General features: G+C 35.0%; 2 protein-coding genes across 3 annotated transcripts; one reads left to right on the top strand and one right to left on the bottom strand.

Annotated features, from left to right (window-relative positions):
- The first annotated feature begins 11056 nt into the window (after positions 1–11056).
- LOC137948888 (uncharacterized) lies at positions 11057–13896 on the top strand. Its single transcript, XM_068795090.1, has 2 exons — positions 11057–11473; positions 12601–13896. The coding sequence occupies exon 2, from the start codon at positions 12630–12632 to the stop codon at positions 13287–13289; it is 660 nt and encodes a 219-aa protein (XP_068651191.1). The 5' UTR covers positions 11057–11473; positions 12601–12629; the 3' UTR covers positions 13290–13896.
- Positions 13897–13956: 60 nt separating this feature from the next.
- LOC137948870 (uncharacterized) lies at positions 13957–19006 on the bottom strand. 2 transcript variants are annotated; one of them, XM_068795060.1, is made up of 5 exons: positions 18846–19006; positions 17503–17593; positions 16259–16444; positions 16074–16113; positions 13957–14372 (listed from the first exon to the last, which is right to left on the bottom strand). In XM_068795060.1, exons 2-5 carry the CDS (start codon positions 17503–17505, stop codon positions 14287–14289), a joined length of 315 nt encoding a protein of 104 aa, XP_068651161.1. In that variant the 5' UTR covers positions 17506–17593; positions 18846–19006; the 3' UTR covers positions 13957–14286. The 2 variants fall into 2 exon arrangements, with proteins under 2 accessions (XP_068651161.1, XP_068651162.1); XM_068795061.1 differs by having other exon boundaries at positions 17503–17585.
- Positions 19007–21868: the final 2862 nt, after the last annotated feature.

The following is a 21868-nucleotide window of genomic DNA, read 5'->3' as shown; positions in this document are numbered from 1 at the left end:
AAGCATTCCGGTTTCGGCTAGAAGATCCAACACATATTTTTGCTGTGAAAGGAAGACTCCATGTTTCGATCTTGCAACTTCAATTCCCAAAAAATATTTAAGTTGTCCAAGATCCTTCATTTCGAATTTAGACACTAAATACTCCTGTAATGTTTGCATTTCACATGGGTCATCTCCTGTCACGACCATATCATCAACATATACAATTAAAGCGGTTACTTTTCCTTCTTTGTGTTTGACCAACAAAGTATGATCTAAGTTACTTTGCTTATAGCCAAACTCCTTCATCGTAGCCGAGAATCTCCCAAACCACGCTCTAGGTGATTGTTTCAGCCCGTATAATGACTTCTTCAATTTACAGACTTCACCTTGACACAAAGAACCACTTTCAACTCTGGGTGATAGCTCTACATAGACTTCTTCTTCTAAGTCTCCATTGATGAAAACATTTTTAACGTTTTTGCAGAGGCCAACCCTGATTTGCCACTATAGATATAAGAATGCGAATTGTGTTGATCTTAGATACTGGTGCAAAAGTATCCTGATAGTCTATCCCATACCTTTGCATATATCCCTTTGCAACTAGTCAAACTTTATATCTGTCAATACTTCCATCCAATTTGAGTTTCAATGTGAACACCCATCGACATCCTACTATCTTTAATCCTTTAGGTTGGGGAACAAGTTCCCAAGTGGCGTTCTTTTGTAGAGCCTCCATCTCTTCGTTCATTGTTTTTTTCTATTTTGGATCAGCTAATGCATCCTGCACATTACTAGGAATAGAAACCCTGGATAATTGATCAACAGTAAATGCATACGATTTAGTCAACCTATGGGAGTACACATAGTTGTTGATTGAGTATTTGGTCTTGGCTTCAAGATCATGTTCATATTGTTTCTTTGGAACTCCCCTATTCAATCTTTGTGGATATCTAGAGTTATATTTTTTTGTAGGAACACATGTTTCAATAGATTCATCAAACATAGGATTCGTATTTACCTGAGGAGGAACATTCTGGGTTGATTCTTCAGTTGATGGTGTAGACGGAGGCAACTCTGAGGATTCTTTAGGAGAAATTAATGATTCACTCTCGACTTCATGGTTGGGAGCACAGTCATGATGACCTGGTTGGTTAAGAAATTCATTCATCGCTTCTAACTCAGTGAACTCAACCCCTCCCCTATTCTCTTATTGAACATACTCTTCACTTGAGCTCTCCCCCTGAAGAGAATTCTGAGAGACTCCCGCTGAGTAATAAGGTTGTAATTCATGGAACGAGGCATCTAGAGTTACATGGAGCTTTCGGGTGTGTGGATCATAGCACCGATATCCTTGTTGAAAATCAGAATATCCAACAAAAACACATCGTTTGGCACATGGATCATGTTTATTTCGCAAGACTTTTGGGATATGAACATATACAGTACAACAGATTCGGAAGATGGGGAATGGAAATTAGGGAGTGCAATTTTTGTTGAGGAGTTCGAAAGCCTATAACTCGAGAAGGTGTTCGATTGATAAGGTAGGCAGCAGATTTGACAACTTCACCACAATAAAATCGAGGCATGTTCAGGCCAAAGAGAGAGGCACGCGCTACTTCCAAAAGTTGTCTATTCTTCCTCTCTGCCAATCCATTTTTTTGGGGAGTATAGGTGCATGAGGTTTGATGACGAATTCCATGATTGTTCAGAAAATTACCAAGAGATGTATCGACAAAATTAGTACCATTATCAGATTGCAAAACACGAATATGCTTATGGTATTGAGTGTGTACCATTTGGTAAAATTTCTGAAAAGCTAGACACACGTCACTCTTTTTTATCAGCAGGGATACCCAAGTCATTCTAGCGCATTCATCAATAAATATCACAAAATACCGAGCTCAAGAAATAGAGGGAACCTTTGCAGGACCCTAAACATTAGAATGAATAACCTCAAAAGGTTTAAAACTCTTATTCAAACTCAGTAAATAAGAGATACGGTGGCTCTTACCCAGTTCACAAGTGTCACAATGAAAATCCAGATTATTCAAACCTGAAAAAAGTTGTGGCCGCAATTTCTTAAGATAACCAAAGGAAAGATGGCCGATTCTTCGGTGCCATAACCATATAGTTGCTTGAGCACTTTCTTCACTACTAGCTTGATTTGGTTGACTGATTTACGATCCCCCATTCTATGTTAACTCCAAATAGTAGAGTTTGCCCCGTCTAACACCATAACCAAGAATCTTCCGGGTTAGAATGTCCTGAAAGACACAAAAGAAGGGTCATAAAATTACAGTACAATCAAGAGTTGAAGTAATTTGGCTAACAGACAACAAATTGCATTCAAGAGATGGAACAACAAGGACAATATCTAATGTAAGATTATTCGACAAGATAACTAGCCCTTCCCTAGTAATAGGAGAGGTACTACCATTAGTGATGGAAATAACGGATTGAGGAGAAGGTATGACAAATGTTAACTGACTGGAATCCTTCGTCATGTGATTTGATGCACCTGTATCAATAATCCAAGTTCTATTCTTAGAATATGCAGGTACCTGAATGGGCAATATTTGCCGTAGGCAGCAACCCAAGCTTTTTTTGAGAACTCCCACCACTCTGGGTAACCAATAATTTCATAATAACGCTATTGCGAATGACTTTTTTTCCCGTAGTGAGTGCATACCCGGTTATTAGCTTTGCTAGAGATTGGACGATAGCTCCCCATTATCTGTCTCTAGGTTGATTCGAATTTTGGGTCCGATCCGGGAAGTAGTACGGTTCGGTTTAGTAGCTTGGCTCAGATCGATTTGGTCTGGTTCAGATCGGTTTGGTCCGATCCTGGTCTGGTCCGGTTCGGTTCGATCCGGTCCAGTTGTGGTCTGGTTCAGGAGCGCTGAGTTAACCCATCGGTTTGGGTTGGTTCGGTTGATAGAGAAATAAAGGAAGAATAGTTTTCTTCTTCGACAACGACAACAGAGCTTCGACTTCCTTCGACGACGGTGGTGGTCGGCAACGATAGCGGGGCCGGTGGTGTGGTCATCAACGGTCGTCAGCAATAGTTGGTGCTCGTTGGTGACAAAGTTTCGGCTACGGGACCGTCGGCAGTCGCAGAGGAAAAAAAAGAGTTTGTCGGCTTCGACGACATAAGGCTTGGTGCTGTCTAATGGAAGGTCGAGCGGTGGCTCGACCGTGATCATCGGGGTTCCGTTGGAGTGGGATGTCGACGGAGATAATCGGCGATGACGGGAAGCTATGGGACAGAGCTTCTATTCTGTTCTTCAGACGATGGAAGCTACGGAATAGAGTTTCTGCTCTGTTCTTTGGCGACAAGAAGGAGAAGGACTCCAGCTTTGATACCGTGTAAAACTAAACCTTCAAAGAATAGTTTTCGATGATGTATTCTTCTCCGTTTAGGGGGCTATTTATAATACATTACAAGCCGATTGTAGGATCAATTTGGATCCTAAAATCAAGGAATACAATCACAGGATCAAGGAAACAATCATGCTATACAGTTTGCAAACAGTACTAAAAAATAAAAAAGAAAAAAGAAAAAAAAAGAAAGCATTAAATTTGAACCCATGAACTGAAAAAAGAAAGCAAAAAATTCATTAAATAAAATATAAAAATAAAAACTCACATCGTAGCCAACCCACCCTCCTATGACTCGTTGAATGTAGTACAACATGTTTTCTCGTATGCTCAGAAACAACAGTGGGTTGAATTCGATAAATCTAACAAGTCATTTCTTCGCCTCTCTGTAAGCATTCTGAAGCAATAGAAAACAGAGAGGGGTTGCAAGGAGATGAAGACAAAGATAATGGATGGGAAGAGGACATGTTGTTCAAGAAGCCATTCAGTTGAGGGTCCCAAATTTGGCGATCGCCCATGCAATCAAAAGCTGGAATTCAACCGTCCGGGCCCCTTACACGCAAGGGCAAAAACATTGCTACTAGTTGAATGGATTGAAGGGGGTTTTAGTAAACATGGTGTCCAGATCGTTCAGAATCCATAAAGGAGGACCAAAACCGAATGGAGAGCAAAAAAATTTCGATAGGCCTGCCTGGAATCGAATAAACAACGCCCAAGAGACAATTGAGATAAAGTTAAATAGAAAATTTTAACATCGTGCAATCACTTCAAAATGGAGACCCAAGAGAGGTTTTAGAGGAAAAAGTTCGTTGGTTTTGCTCTCGCTCTGTGTTCTTTCTATCCACTCCACATAAAACCTAAAGTTCACTCCCTTTCTTTGGGAATCTGTGGATAGAAAGCATAGTGAGAGAGACCTTGTTTTACTTCATAGCCTTCGTCGTTGAGGAGTCCTGAATGGGATTTATTTAGTAACCGAGCTAGCTTGCGAGCTCACGAACCGAACCACGGTTCACTCGACTTCGACTCAGTTACTTAAATGAGCACGAACCCAAAGCTTGAACTCGATTCTCATTATTTAAGTTTTTTTCATATTAACAAAGAAAATAATAATAATTATATAAATATTTAGAAATAATTTTTGCTAGAAAAATTATAAAATTGTTGGCAGAAGAAAACAATTATATTTTTGTACTTCTATAGACTTTTAACCAATGAAATAAGAAGTGGACTCAAAGAAAATTCAATCTTTTCCAGTGAATTTACTAATTCAATCAATTCTCTTCCACTGAATTGGAAACTTTGATAGAAGAGATTGAATTTTTTTTTTAATGAATTCAAAAATTCATTGTTAGATATTCAAATTCTCAATCAACAAACTAAAAAAATTTGTTGGCTTAGCTTTTGAACTATACCAGCAAATTTTGAATTTTTCCTGGAAAAAGTATACGAATTTCTTACTTTGCCAACGAAAAATTCTTTGGCAAATGTCTTTTCATTGTAGTACTTTTGTTGCTATAATAATTTTTATTAACCTATTAAGAAGCAATTGTGAGCCCAACTGTAAAGCAAGAAATCCTTGTTCTTTGGTCATTCTAAATAGATTAACTACCTGTAATTTTTCTATGTTTATACTTAAGAGATTTTGTTGAGCATAAGTCTCAAGATGTTTGGGTAGATGCTATTATAGAACCATTGAGATTGTGAGCTACAAAAATCGTTTGGCAAGAGCTCCTTGGGCCTCGAGTAACAATTTGAAATACTAAATATGAACCACTATAAAATCTGTGTTTTGGATGTGTTTGTGCAAAAAGTATCAAAAGTTCATAATCAATATGAACCACTATAAATCGTTTCACCTCTACCAACAACAAAAAAAATTCAATAAAGTAAAAGAAGTTTTTGAAAAGTTAAAAGGTAAAAATCTAAAAATAGAAATTAAATTATGGGGAAAAACTAGGAATGTAAAAGATTTGTTCCAAATCGAATGTGAAACCAGTACTTAAAATGAGTATCTAGGTTCTAGGTTCCAATGGGTTCCACATGTGAACACCTTCGATTTCCCAATTGAAATATCGATTGTAGGACCAGAATTAATCTACCAAGTGTTATGAGATATTTTAACCATATTAGGTCTAAAACACATGAAAGAAATGAGAATACCTTTTTTTTCAAGCCAAGATTTGCATTTGGGTAATTCCTTCCTTATGACTCCTTTTTTTTTTTTTTTTGCAGAAGAAACACTTGGGATCCTCCTCCTATTTATGGAGAGGTACCTTGCCTTTCCTTTTGTTCTTACTCTTTCTATGTGTCACCAAATAGGCACTTTCATCCATTTCATAAATAAAATTGACTAATTTTTTTTATGTATTTAATAAGAAATTTTATAATGCCATATTAAAATGGGAAAGAGTTTAGGACGAGGTGCACTAAAAAGGATTCAAAAGTCTCAATATCTAAAGCCTTGAGTTGTGCAATTAGGTCCCTCACGTGCATGATATGCTCATGCTCACCTTGATTGCTTGTGAACTTGGTGGATGCAATTGTGCCATTAAAGTGCTTGTGAGTGCCTTATTTCAAGACTTTAAGTGTTCATCAATTATCTTCATGTAGTCCTTGACATGCTCACATACAGATATATACCCATGATTGCTAGATATAATGCAGGATTTAATAAACATCATACTTAAGCGTAATGACACATGGTGCATTTTCCTCAAGCACAGACTGTAGATTGTGACTTGAACAAAAGTCCTCTCTCTATTTCTATGATAAAATTCAGCACAATTTAAAACAACATTTTTCAATGACGATAGACAAAAAATAAAATAAAATTTACAATAAAAACTTTTGAAGTTCAGGCACTGTATGTAGAATCATATATAAAAAACATGCTTACAATCAATTGGAAAATATATCTACCACACCTCCTTCCATGGTGAAAACCAGTTGTGTGGAATTTCTAACTCTAATCACTTCACTATGATGGACAAGGTGAACTCTGAAGTGAAGAGTATAGACCCTCAACATGTTTTTCCACATCTTATGCTTCTCTTCATCAAATAAGCATAACTTTGTAACCATATAACTGTAAGTGAAGTCTACATGGAGAAAACGTCGGACCACGAAGGGTCTGTTTGGAACCACATGGAAAAGAAAAGAAAAGAAAACGAAACAAGAATTTGACCATTATTATTCCCAAAATAAATTAGTGAAATGAGATAATGATCAAATTCTCCTTTTCACTAATTATTTTTGGAAATAAAAATGGTCAAATTCTCATTTTATTTTCTTTTCTCTTCTTTTCCATGGGCTTCCAAACATACCCTAAACAGATAACATCTAACAAAATTCTCTTCCTTAGAGTTTGTTCACAACCATGAGAACAAATAAATTTAAGGCTAGTTTAAGAGCCATAAGTTCCACAACATTATTTGTAAATCTTAGCATCGAAACTACTACTACAATTGTCACCTTGACAAATCATCTCAATCGAATAATTATTCTCACCTCAACAGTTTTATCCCCCTTCCCTCAGATGATCCATTAAATTTTCTTATTACAAGACTACTTATGGGAGTCTCTTAAAGATAAAGCAAGCGACCACACCTTAGTTTTACCATGAGCATATATCCACCTTAGCTATGTATCATGCATGACTTCCTCATCAACTTTCTCTCTCTATTTGTCCATGTTAGCTTCTACACCTTACATTGCCACATTGTGAAGTACCATCAATTGACCAAGAATAATCTCAAATCAAGACAACTAATCTTGAGAAAATATCTTGTAATTGATAAGGTAAGAATTTTGTTGATTTCTAGGGCCAACACATAAACAAAAGAGAGGAACTCTAGCTCTTGGAAGAGAGGAGAGAATAGACCAAAGGAAAGAAAGAAAAGGAAAAGACAGAGGTATAAGAACGAATTTGAGCCAAGAGAAAGAGGCTTGATTGCTTTACTCCATACCTTGAGGTTTTATTTATAGTTTTGGAAAGATATTCACAATGACTACAATGCCCTGAGTGATACATGCTTCAAAAGAAAAAAAAAGAACATAAGAAGATATATACCAACTTGCATAATTATAATTCTATGTCATCTCTATGAAAGTTATCCTTATTTACTAGCCATGCCACCCCTACATACTTAGGTGTCTTTTAACACTTCCACTCAAGGTAGTGTTTGCAACTTTAATTTGCAAATAATCTAAGTCAAGAAATTTGTGTGCTTGAAAAGAAATTCTAGTCTTGTGTGGCTTGAAAATGAATTTTGATTGTCTTGTTTTGATTCATCTTGTTTTTGTTCACATCTTGCTTGTAGTCTTCATCTTTTTCTCCCCTTACTTGGATATTCTAGTCACATAAAATTTGATTATCGCTACAAGTGGAATTCTTCATTATAGGTTATACTTCTTTTTCTTCTTCTTTTTTTCTTCTTCTTAAACATGGCATTCGGAAGGCGCAACCACTACAACGCTCAACTTCCAATCTGAATTCTTACAAAGAAAATAAGAGGACTACATCAAATTAATAGAGTAATGAGTGTGACCTAACTTGATTCAACTTGTTGAATCCTTCATGGCAGATTTTGTCTCCTACCCCATCCTTCATCATTCTCCTTTTGTTCTCTCCCTCAAACTGGGAGCTAATGGCAATGCTCCTAACTTGAAAAAAAAAAATATATATATATATATATATATATATATATATATATATATATATATATATATATATATATATATTTAGTAATTATCGCCTCCATCAAGGTGTCCCAAGGATAAGTACTCAATCAGACACATAGACTCTCAAAAATTAAAAAACATGAGTGATAAAAGTAAGGAGTCAAAACCAACCTGAAAGGATTATGAACAAAATAGTGATATTGATCACTAAAGAAGGTAATGCCCATCACTCAAAAGAGAATGATAAAACCCAAAGGGTACCAATACAAAAGTCTCAATGGACTTAAAAACACTGACATACAAAAAAAAAAAAAAAGTAACGCACCATGGGGTTGGCCTAAGAGGCTAAACGATAGTAAAAAAGGATGGTAGGAGAAAGGTAATCGACTAAAAGGGTACCAAGGGATGAAAGGAAGAGAAAATAAACACACAATAATAAAATTAGAAGGAGACTTCAACTGTAGAACTGTGCAAATAAAAAATAAGTTTAACTAAGTATGACCTCAAAGAATAATTCCTCTATGAACATGTTGACTGGGGAAACTTAAAAAAAATCTCTAATAAATTTTTTTAGATGGAACATAATAATGGAAATTTTCTAGAAATATTCTCATACAAGGCAATTACTTTTTAACACAACTTGAAAATTTTGGAAAGAAAATATTCAAAAAATAGAATAAGGGAGATTTAGGGCCCTAATATTTGGAAACAAAACTTTCTAATTAAAAATTTCTGACTTTGTAAAAAAGGAAACTAAACTCATATAGGGAAAGACTTCTCTTAAGAGAGTGAGAAAACCAAGAAAAACGGGAATATACAAAGAAGACTAAAGGGAATAATGAGAAACTCTTTTTTTTTTTTTTTCCTTTTTCTTCTTCCTCCCTTTCTTCTCCATCTTCTTCTCATTTTCTAAGTCAAATCTTTACCTAATTTGACACCATGTTGATTTCAAGGGCTAACACATAAACATAAGAGATCTCAAGGGAAGGAGAGAAGAGAAGGACTCTAACTCTTGGAAGAGAGGAGAGACGAAACCACAAGAGAGAAAGAAGAGGAAAAGATAAAGGGGTGTAAGGATAAATTTTAGCCAAGATGAAGAGGCTTGAATGCTCTACCCCATGCTTTGAGGTTGTATTTATAGTTATGGGAAGGTGTTTAAAATAACTACAATGCCCTTAGGATTACATGTTTCAAAAGAAAAAATATGTAATAGGACATACACTAGCTTGCATAATTAAACTTATATGTCATCTCTATGAAAGTTTTTCTTATTTACCAACCATGCCACCCCTACACACAAGGGTATCTTTTAACAAATTCAACAGCAAGTCTTTGACAATCTATAAAGAATTGAGCGAAGTTTAACCAATCCTTACGAAAATGTTGGCAAAACTCTGTTTGCTATCTTTCCAACCAAGTTGTTTATATATAAGAGCCACAAAGAGGGTCTATATATGAAGAAGAGTGTTAAATATAAAAATAAGCATTGGGTCAAGTGTCATGGAAAATCTAACCTAAAAACCACCCAATAGGGATGGGGTAGAGAAAAACAAACCCACCAAGTTTCGAGGCAAGGATGTGTTTTCATGAATTCGACCTATGAGGATGAATAAACCCCCAAGAAAGTCAAAAAACATATAGGCTTAGAAGTAAAGTTAGAGAAATCTAGAAATTATATTGAGGTATATAAGAAAACAAAACAAATTTAAATATTGTTCTCTGTGATATTATAGTCCATAATTTTTAGTAAAAAAAATTAATATCTTCACTAAGAGGGTATTTTTGAAATAAAAAAGGGTTTTCAATGAAAACCCAAGCTATTTTGTTTCTACTCTATTTTGCTTCCTTATGCCAGCAAAAAAGTCCTAAATCCTCTCCAATATTTTCTTCCCCAAATCTCCATAATATAGTCTATTGAATGATTACTTTAATGTTTATAAAAAATAGAATATTTTCTTTTAATACAGTGTTGTATAGTATGATTATGTTAGATTTTATTCTTTTTGTTGTAAGATTCTAATTATGTTTTCTCCATCATCCATGTGGTTAGTATGTTGTTACATACCTTCATTATATACTTTATATTTTGTATGACATTATTTATATGTGTTATACACCTTCATTATATACTTTGTATTTTGTTTGATAAGTTTATGTGTTATATAACCATGGGCCAAAGCAGGGATAATGTGGAGACAAGGTTAAGGGAAAAGGGGATTGGGAGTAGGAACAGGGTTAGAGTCAAGGTCAGGGTGGGGGTTGAGTCTAGAATTAGGTCTTCCATTACATGTTCCAGTCAAGTTATACTTGTTTTATTATCCATTTTGACCAAAATAAAATAAGCTATTCCATTATCTATTTTTTACCCATTTACTTGCAAATAATCAGGTAAATAGGTTAATAAAAAGGATAACATGAAACATTCTTATAGAATTATTGTAGAAATCAAAATATTCATAAGATAAATAATTTTAATAAAATAATATATATACATATTAATATGTATGTATGTATATTGGAGAAATGGGGCAGCCTCCTTTACATGAGAGAGGAGGGCAGGCTCCACATAAACTTTTGTAAAATGCATTAAAATTGATTAGAAACTTTTGTAAACATGAAGCATTAAAATTGAAATCATGCTCTTCAGTCTTCATACATTTCCTGAAAACAAGTGATTTAAATGAAATGAAAAAGTTAAGTACTATTTCTTATAAATAATGAATTATTTTTAAATTATGAGAAAAATAGTAAAAAAAATCATTAATTAATTATTTAAACCAATGATTGAGAACGTTTCACGTTAGTGGGTTTCCATTGTTCAATTTCATTTCCATTTGAAATCATCATTTAAGCTAACCTCCTTTTTCTGTGTTTTTCAGGGGGAGGAGAAGTTCAACATGCTTGTCTCCATTTTAAATCATTATTGAGAGTAGAACCACCTAGTACGAATTCGATTCGAGGCCCAAAGTTGATGAAGGACTCTAACGCATCATTTTCCTGGCTCAGTTCCATCCTTGTAAGCTCAATTTGAGCCCCCCCACGTCGCGTTGCCTGCTACTTCCCTCATCTTCCTTGTACGTGCAGCCCCAAAGGGAGATCTACCTGAACACCCCATCTAGGTAAACTATCTTGGGAGGCGGCCGTTGGTCCGTTTCTTCTGGAGATAAGGTTTATTCTCTGTGAGATCCTATCCTGTCAGTTTAGCTTCTGGGTTTTTCATCGACACCCAAAACAACAAAACAAAACAAAAAATCCATCTCTTTGGGTTTTTCGTCACTACCTTCCTCTTAAACAAAGAGTTCTCGTCTTTCTTCAGTATATTTTAGACCCTTTCCCCTGAATATTCAACGCACTTGTTCATTTCTCTTTTCCTATTTTGATATGCTGCCGAAAACTCGAATGTGAAGAAATTCTCAGAGAGGCTTCTACTAAGGTATTTTTCCTAATTCGCCCCCTTTCTTCTCTTGCAACGTGAATGAAGCAGTTTATACCCTCTCTCTCTCTCTCTCTCTCTCTCTCTCTCTCTTCCTAAATTCTACTAGTTTACTACATGTCTTAAGTTGTAATTTTCTTTCCAGGATTTCTGGAGCTGTTCTTTAGCTCGAGTTTGCCACATTGTTGTCTTCATATTTGGTTTTGCAGTTCTTGTTTCGTTCTTACTCTCTCTTCCCTTAATTGAATTGGCTTCGGATTCGTATAAACTTCAAACAAATGGATGTAAAGGCTGTTATTTCGTGTTAGACCGGTTGTTGATGGCTCATCCATTTTCCAGCTACAAGTTTAGTTGCTGAAGACAAAAGAATTAATCTAGATAGATGTGAATATGTAATTCACATGTTCTACGTTGCTTGTGGGTACAGGTTTGTCTAAACATAGTTACTGTCTTAAGCTACTACATAGATGAATCAATCTCAGATACATGGAAGTTTAGAACCTTTTTAAATTCGATTTTTTGTGTTACTGTGCTTTCAACTGTCATAAATATTTATCAATACCTCAAAACATGAATCCATATCTACTATTTTGTGACCATTAAAAGATTAAGGAGAATGGAGTTGGAGGATTTACTTTGCCAATGATGATGGTAATAGTTACTCCTAAATGCCCTTTCTATGTACTAGTTTGGCTTCTAATCTGCATACGAATTCACTGTGATCGATAGCACTAGTTCGATTCAACAAGAAATTTTAGTTTGTTATGAAGATGCAACACTTCTTCCTTTTGCATGATTTTTAATGATTTGATGCTACAATTGTGCTTTGTGGTTGAGATAGTTTCCAAATAGACTGACCTCTTATAACCTATCTTCCAACCTGATTTGAATTAATTACTTTCTACTTCATCACAATTTAAGATGTTAATGATTGTTATCATTTTAGATGTTAGGAATGGATTTTTGAGCTTGCATATATGTGGAGATCAATGTATCCTGTTCTCTTTTTGGATCCTAAAAGAAAATTTTTGATGACCAAAGTTTTCGGGGTATAATCCTTACTGATTAATTAAGTGGTTGTTTTACTGGATTAACATTGTTGATTTTTTTTGTATTGATTTTCTCAGATCAACATCTAAGAGTCCAAGGTATCACAATGTCCCAAGATTTGAAGGCCAGAAAGAAGGAAGATTTGCTCGAGTGCCCTATATGCTGGGAGTCATTCAACCTTGTTGAGAACATACCCCATGTCCTATGTTGTGGACACACAATCTGCAAGAATTGCACCTTAGCACTTCAATGGGCCTCCGTTAAATTCCAAGCCTATCTAATCCGACTTCCGCTCTTTATTTCATGTCCTTGGTGCCAAATGCTCTCCTTTAGGCTAGTTTGGAAGGGAAATCTTAACTTCCCACATAAAAATTACTTCCTCCTATGGTTGGTGGAAAGTGTGAATGGTGACCAAATGAGATCAGGGAATTCCTCTGCTTATGGTGATCAGGGAATCTCATCTTTAGGGAATTTGCAGTGTCCTCAAGAACGCAGAGGACATTTACCTCATCGACTTATTAATAATGGGGAGCGATGGCGGTTTCAAGTGCTGATCAGCAAAATGATGGAAATGGTTCTATGCCTAACTGCCAAGTTCCCTGTTGTTCTCATATTTCTTTTTGTTGTTCTGTACATAATACCTGCTAGTTTAGCAATACTTGCAGTTTACTTACTGCTCACTTTTCTGTTTGCCTTCCCATCTTTCCTGGTACTCTATTTTTCTTATCCTACACTGGACTGGTTACTGAGAGAAATAGCTGCCTGAGCAGGTTTTGCCATTTTACCTCTTTTTGTAGTTCTTTTATACCCTTCAGTCAAGCTTCAAGAGCAGTTGCTTCTGTTTACACTCACTAGTCCATCTGTAGCTTCAGTTTTTATTGAGTTCTTCACGAGTACGCTCATGATTGGTCTGTTGTCGGCTTTGCTTCTGTTTCTTGGATTGTAGTTGTTTTATTTTCTGGCTGTCTAGAGGAATTCTTTCTAATTTTGCCGGTCATATGGAATTCAGTACGACCTCGGCTCTGCATTAGGAGAGATTCTGAAAACTGTTGCACTTCTTGGCTGTTGGTTGTTCCTGTTCAACTCTATGCATCAGTAGGCACCTTGTCTTTCCCATCAACTCTGCACATTTGAGTGCATTTCTAGAGGAATAGTTTACAGAATTTGTGCATCAAGGGTGGATCTACTGCTTCTATGGCAAGCTTGTACTGTTCTATAACCCTGCTCTTACCAAAAAAAACATTAAAAGGGCATTATGAAGTTTTCCAATTTTTGTTTGCTCTTCACATGTTAAATGTCCTGTCATGGAAGCCCATTCTTCTCTTGAGGCAACTCTATCTTCGTCCTTGTTTATTCTTATAACTGTTCAACGATGGACTGGTTCAGCTTGTGAAATGATAACAATGGCAGCTTACAAGAAAGGATACGCTAAATTTGCCTTGTTCATCTCATTAATGAATCACATAACAAGAAGGTTCAGTTGCTGGGCACTGTCACAAATAATTTTAGGCTTCGATCAATGTACACAAGTACAGTATATTTCCAATAGAGAAGACAGAAGATAACAATTTCTTCTTCCTTTTTAGGCTAGGCTAAGAGTTCTTAAAAGGATACACTAAATTAATCCAACAAACATTAAGGGGCGTGAATTCTGCATTAAAACCAATGCAGGTTGATTCTGCAGCACAAAAACAAGTTGGTTGTACAACAAAATATGATTGAATGTAACATTCATAGCCTCGTCAAATAGTTCGAATCCAGCTTTACCAATTCATGCCACCATCTGCCTCACGAGATTGATAAAAATCATCTGGTCGGACAATGTTCACCTCCTCAAACTCATTGTCATCTGGGAAAACCAACAAGAAGTTTGAATGATTATGTATGTATTAGTCTTTCTTTTAAAAGAAAAATATTCAAGCAGACTGAAAGACCCATCCATCTTCTTGCAGAACCTAATCTTCTGAAGAAAAAAATGAATCTAAAGCTGTACAAAAGCAGCTGCACGATTGGATTGTTCAAGAAAAAACTGATTCTAGGGATGCATTGATGAAAAGTTCCAAATGACATGTGTTTACATCGAGTTCACTTAAAGAGGCCTCGTTCTTCCATTCATTTGTTGCCTAGACTTTGAGAGCTGTACTCAGTGTTACATAAACTGAACATAAATCGCATTCTATGTTATCAAATGGATGCCTTAGTGCTCAGACAGTTCAGTTCTTAGTTTTTCTAAGTAGATATTAATTGGTTTTTGACTGCTTTACCTAACTGTGTTTAGCTATCTGCCCAGTAGTGCAACAGAACAGGAAGATTTAAAGAAACATACAATGCAGCATGTGAAAAAAAGAACAAATAACATCTTAGTAAGGATATAGGACACGGGACATGAGATATAAGGAGTCCAGTGATTAATCAGCAGCAAAAAAATGCCAAAGAAATATTCATTGCAAGCAAGAATGTATGAAATGACCAAGGAAATGAAACTAATAAAGAAAGTGAAAATTTTCAAAGAAAACAATAGAAAACCAAATGAAGAGAATAATATAAATGACATTAGTTGGACAAAGACAGAAAGATTTAAGAACTCCTGCATCTTTCTTGCAATGACTATAGGGTTTTACAAGCTTATCTTAGCACTGATATCTCCATCTAGAATGAATCTTTAATGCATCAACAGCACTTGATACCAACAATAAGAATCAAAATGGACCTTCAACTACCACTTTAATATCTAAAGTGTTGTTGAATTCATTATCTTGACATCATAAAGATGCCATACAACTATGGCAGCAAATGATAATATCTAAAGTGCTGTTGAATTCATTATCTTGACATCATAAAGATGCCATTCAACTGTGGCAGCAAATGATAATGATAATAGCTAAGTTAAGAGTGACATATTATCAAAGTGAATACCCTTCACATTTGCAGATTATATAGAACTAGGAAGGGTAGTTTAAAGACGACAGTTTTGCACCATGGTTGTAGAACTACAAAATGAAAAGAATGCTGAAATCTACTCTGTCCTCATGGAAGCTGAAAGATAAAAAAATGAGAGTTACTCTTTAGCATCTCTTCAGAGTGTTATGCCATGGTATTGCTCAACTAAGACTTCTCTGTTTTAATATAAGAAAGGTCTCAGAAACCAAAAATCGAAACGAGAAACAAGTGATAGAGCTCCAAACCAGGAGAAGCATCTGAGAGAGAGAGAAAGTATGCTTCCAACCGACAATTTGTAATTAAAAAATTCAACTACAAATTTGATTTGTTCACCTATAACTTTGCTTCTAAATAAAATCAGTTTTTCCATTTTCTTTTTATCACAACTATTTCGAGGGCCACAACTTTCTAAGTTAATGCAACCTACATTAACGGACCTTTAAATTCCATGCCAATTAAAACCTAAATATACCGTATGTCAGACAAGATCAAGTGATCGAGGCAACTAGAAAACTTGTACTACCCACAAACAGCCAAATAAACCATGTAAATAGCATGCTGAAAGCATAATATCAAGGGAAAAAGTGACATCATACAATAAAAGGACAACCTTTTCTCAAGGTCAATGCAACCACAGCGTCATTCTCAACCTGTAAAATAAAGTTAAAAAATTAGGAAACTTTCACAGTGTAAACACATTTTACGAACAATGTTATAGATAAACAATCGCTACGATCAACTTTAAGTATCTCTTAAGAGATTCTCATGAAAAGTTTCCTAAAAGCATAAAACGACCTTCTGTTCAGCCAATGTTTTTGAACCCTCCAAGACTTCATTTTTCCCTGCCAGAATTAACTGCTGACTACTAACAGGTTGATCAATGAGTGTATGCAACTTTTGCTTAATATCCAGAATAGTCTCAGTAGGATCACATTGCAGAAAATAGGTTGTCTTATTGCGCTTCACACGAATATACATAGCCTGCAAAAAACACTTAGGCATGTTTAATCTTGATTATACAAGCAAACTCAGAACATGAGGACAGCAAGTGCAAGCCAAGTTAATTATTGAGGAATGTGATCATCATAAGATCAACTTTTATTCTCACAGTAACATATGCAACCACTTCAACATCAAGTGAAAAGCAGGTAACTGAATGTGTATGTTTACATCAGCATCAACCTCAGGGACATTGTAACGCATCAGAGATTACCACTGATGATTTCATCATTCAAACAGAGTAATGTTAATAAATGGTGTTTTCCAGAGAATAATGCTCTCCATTCTATTTAGACGCTCCAGACAAAGTGAAATGCCAAGTTACCCATGACAAACATGTGAATAGATGACCAGAAAATATCTAGTCCTGAAACACCATATTGATAGTATTGGTATATTTCTGCCTTCTACTAGTAGATTATGTACAATCCAGCATTTCTCTTTGTTCTGTAGAAATCAACTTGAAAGACTAGGAACTCTGTTCACTTGAAACAACTCATTCTATTCACCATTTCCAAAGTGTAAGGAACTAGACAATAAATTTTTAATAATTATCAGGGTAGTCTATTTGATATTTCAAATCATAGAATTTTATTTCCAGTAAAGCAGGAATTAGAGTGCTACCTAAACACATTAACCCCCTTTGTGAATAATCAAATCCTAGAACTAACATAAAAACTTTCATACAGTAGATGCTACTTTTCCTTAAATGTCTTAAATATATTATTAAAATATGAGTATTAAGGAGAGGGAAAAGAGACTGGACTCAAGTCCACCCAGCCTTGATTGCAGCAAACTCTTTCCTCGAAAAGCTACATTATTTACAAGAATAAATGGCCTTAAAATGACACTACTTTTTTTCATAGCATTTTTACTAGCACATTCTTTATTCATTCTCTCTTCTATAGTTTAAGTAAAATCTACCACAAGAAACTCCTCTCTTGGGAGGAAAGAAGAAAAGAAACGAATATTGAGATTTCAACAAGTTGCTGGCAAAAAATAAGAAAACAGAAAATCATGACAGAGTCAACTCAACATACCATTTATGCTCAATGCTTTAGAGAAGTAGTGAAAATGAAGAGAATAGTGAAATTGTCCAACCTTTACTTCGTGTGCCTACAAGCTGTCAAACTATTATAAGAAAAAGTGGATGGTTAGACAGTGTCAGTTGAAACGCTTCACGCAATGAGAAGGCAATGCACATTGAATAGTTTTTCTTTGTTATGGAGAATCAAGCATGGTTTCCCATACGGCAAGAAAGAACAAGTTTTGCATCAAAAGAACTGCACAGAAGAAACAGAAGAAAAAAGAAGGCCACATGAACATATAAGACACTCGTTTAATCTTGAGGGATGTCCAATAGGAATGGTCCAAAGAAGTTGCTTTCATAAATGAGACAATTTGAAAGAATCTCTAAACATGTCAACACTGAAGAATAAATGGCAAAGAAACAAAGATGAGTCGACATTAGTAGTCTAAGGCAGAAAAGTACGGGTATGAAAATTAATTCACTCAGGCTGGACTAAGGTGGCGGTCAATTTCTATAAAATAATGTATTATTCTGGTCAAATTCAGGTCAAGCAGATGCCACAACTTAGTAACACTCATGATTATTTATGACTCATTTCTGAGTCACTAGTTTATGAAATATAGCTTCTCCACAAACAGATTTTAGAGATTAAAGAGGCTGATTGACTGATTCTACTTAAACAATGAAAGGGGTTGAATGGAAAACTAAAGCTCAAAATTCATGCAAAACAAGATTCAAGCATAACGAACAGATGATGATACCACTATTTCTACCTCATCATCCACGCACGAGCCTGCTAAGAATAGTAAATTCATCTCATATTTGGAGGCCAAAATGCCGATAACCTACAAATTTGAAAAAGTATAGAAAAACCATGTTTTTCAATGTTCCAGTCCTGAATTAAGAAATTTCACTATAAATTTCACAACGTTGATTTCTCCGGGTAACTACTCTGTGTTGCTCACCCAACAAAATCAACCGAGGCCATTGTTTCCAAGAACTTGACCAAACGAAAAGTCTAAAACTGGGAGCACGAAAATAGAATCAGATAATCTAGCTAAGCATTAATTCAATGTGAACAGCCAAAACGAAAAGATCATGCAAAGTATAACGTCTCAGAAGATACAATAGAATTCCAACACTAAAAAAGAATTTAATAAAAATCGATGGTAAGGCAATTAATTTCTGCCGTAAGCATAACAGAGGCGTGTTCAATTCTGCAAGAAAGGAACGAATAAGGGGCAGAGAAGTGGCTCATTTCAACCTCAGATTTCAAAAAATAAGTTGAAAACTGTTAAAGCTGTTAAAAAGGTTAAAGTAAGAAATTATATAGACGAGAGTAGAGATAAAAACCCGAAACTTCGTCGATCCTTTTTCTGCCACTTCAGTCGGAACTCAGGAGGCGTTTCTCGCTCCAGAGGCCGTTCCTAGACTACTCCCTCGGAGACCACTTGTCCGAACTCCAAATACGAATGATCAGGGAGCTTTTCTAACTCGTCAAATTTACTCTTTACGGATCGTATCGAAACCACATTGTCACATGGTTGTTGGGACGTCCGATACATAAATCATTCTTCAGCCTAGGACGAAAATTAATTAAAACTATTGTTGTTTTTTGCTTTGATTTTGAAAAAAAAAATAATTTTCAAAAACTGTAATTTTTAAAAAAATGTTTTTTAATAAAAATAACGATTTTGAATATAATAAAAAGTAGATATTTTGAAATAAAAATAATGATTTAAAAAATAGTGATTTTTCTTGGAAAAAACAATGTCTCGCTTGCTAAGAGTAATCAATGATTTGACGAGAAAATGACTATTTTCATAAAAGATCACTGATTTAACATGCAAATCAAGGATTTTTTCGATATTAAGAGACGCAAATGTGTAGGGGTAACATAACTAATAAGGGGCATTATAGTCATTATAAACACCTTCAAACAACTATAAATACAACATCAAAGCATGGGGTAGAACATTCAAACCTCTTCCTCTTGTCTTGAATTCGTCCATACACCTTTCTTTTCCTCTTCCTTCTCTCTTTTGGTTTCTTCTTTCCTCTCTCCCAAAAGTTATAATTCTTTTTTATCTTCTTATGTTGATATCTCTTGTGTTTATGTCTTGTCCTTAGAAATCAACATCTGAAAATTCAATTATTTGCCCATAAAAAAAAGTAGTGACTCACTGAGTGATTTGACTTAGAATTTTTTTTTTTACTTGTCCAAACAAATCAATTTGGCTAGAAAAATCACTGTATTTCATAGAAAATCACTAATTTGGAAATACTAAACGTCGTGTCTGTTCTTTCTGTTAAAAATAGTAAACATAAAATTGTCTTGACATGGCATCTCCTTATCTGTTGTTCAGACATCTAAACAATAATGTTATCTATATATGATATGGATTCTACATCCTTGTGAACGTTGTCGAGGCGGATCCATGGAGGCAAGAACCAATTATTTCATCTTGTACATAAGGAGAAAGCATATGTTTTTCATTTTGAGTTTTAATCTCATCCCCAAATTTTAAATTATGGTTACTTCCATTAAGATCTATAATTACTTGGAAGATATAAGTATAGTAGGAGTTAGTGTGGGTATTAGTCCCACATTGGAATATTGCTTTTGTATCTATTGACTTATAAGAGTTAAATAATAGGCCTTTTAAATAGTTATCATTTGGGATGGAACCGAACTTAATTTTATGTGTTTAATCTTAACATGGTATTAGAGTTAGATTTTGGCCCATACCTGTCTATCTACGCTTCATTTGTATTTGTCCAAATAGTTGGTACTAGTCATTGTGGAATAGAACCAAGCTCAATCCTAATAGTGACATGAATTACTATGAGAGGAGTGTTTTTAACTTAACATTCAAATACTTAGTGACCATGACCACCACAATAGTGACATGAATTACTATGAGAGGAGTGTTTTTAGGCCCTTGTTACATTCATTTCATCAACACCCCCCACACTCTTTTTTCTCGTTTCATCTTTCTCCAATTTAGATTTCCTTAGAGTATATTTCTCTAAGGCATGAGATAACTTGATGGGTTTTTTCTCAACCAATAATTTTTGGGACTTTAAGAGCTCATTCTCTTCTTGGAGCTCTATTGTATCTTCACGGGCATTTTCATATCTGTCTCTCAAAACTCCTTGGGCATATAGCTCTATACATTTGGCATTGAGCTTGCCATTTTCTTTCTCTAATTCTTCCAATTTTGAGGAGCTCTCATATTTCAAGGAAATAATTTTCTCTTCCAACTTAATGGGTTGCACACCAAGTTCCTTATTTTTTTGGCTTTCCATTTAATAGAAATCCTTAAATCATCTATTAAAGATAATAATTCTTCGAAGTAGGTTCCTAATTACTCTTCACTCCCAAATTCATCATTTGCATGGAAGATGATATTAATAACTAAGCATAAGTACCCAATGAGCACTTCAAGTGGGAGCAATTCTTCATGTTTTTATTGTATTCCAACTCTAGTTTGTTCCATATTTCTTTAGCTATTTTGTAGGTTGAAACCTAATAAGCTACATTGTTGCTCAAGGCATTGAGCAATAGTCGCATAGTCATTGCATTGCCAATCACTTTAGTAATGTCATTTTCATCCCAATCACTTACGGGTTTGGGAATCATTTTCCCATTCAATTTTTAGATGGAAGATAGAGTCCTTCACAAATAAATTACCTGAAGTCTAGGCTCTCCGTTTGAATGAATACTTTCATTCTATACCCCTGATATGGATGTTGAGTTCCATCAAATACTGAAGACGCAAATGGTACATGACCTTCCATGAATGTGAAACTCTCAGAAATTGCTATATCTAAACACTCCTAAGGTACTATGGGCTAATGTGTTGTTATTTTAATCCTCACTTAGAATCTTTAACACTCAACCTTATACTAGACTTTCAGAGTATACTTGTTCTAATACCACTTTGTTAGATCCAGTGAGTAACAAATCTAGCCCGTATGAATAGGTTTGTTAACTTTAACGTTAATTTTTTACTTCCTTTTTAGTTAAGCCAATGCATGTTTATATTTTTTAGATGATCAATTGAATTAAAAAAAAAATCAAAGTTTAGGCATGTTGAAGAATAGATATGGAAGAGTCTTACATGACTCTCATAGTAAGAAGTCTCATAATGCCAGAATTAATATGGTGAAGTGCTTACTAGAGTCTCACATGAGGAGGTCTCATAGAAGAGTCTTAGTTAAAAGTGTTTTAGTTATGTTAATTTTCTATTTATGTCTAGATGTTCAATTGTTCTAGGGCTTATCTTTTAGTGTTTAACTTTGGGTGCAACTGGGATAATGGTAGTTTAATTGTAATTAGATTTTACTTGTTTTATCTATTATATATAGATGTT

The sequence above is a fragment of the Aristolochia californica genome, unplaced genomic scaffold, assembly GCF_029961685.1.
Source record: "Aristolochia californica isolate CCGP_79_NKW_82.1479 unplaced genomic scaffold, dmAriCali1.0.hap1 SCAF_13, whole genome shotgun sequence".
In the NCBI taxonomy this organism is placed as follows: Eukaryota; Viridiplantae; Streptophyta; class Magnoliopsida; order Piperales; family Aristolochiaceae; genus Aristolochia; species Aristolochia californica.
Note: the sequence above shows the minus strand (reverse complement) of the source record. Positions and strands in the feature narration are given on the sequence as shown.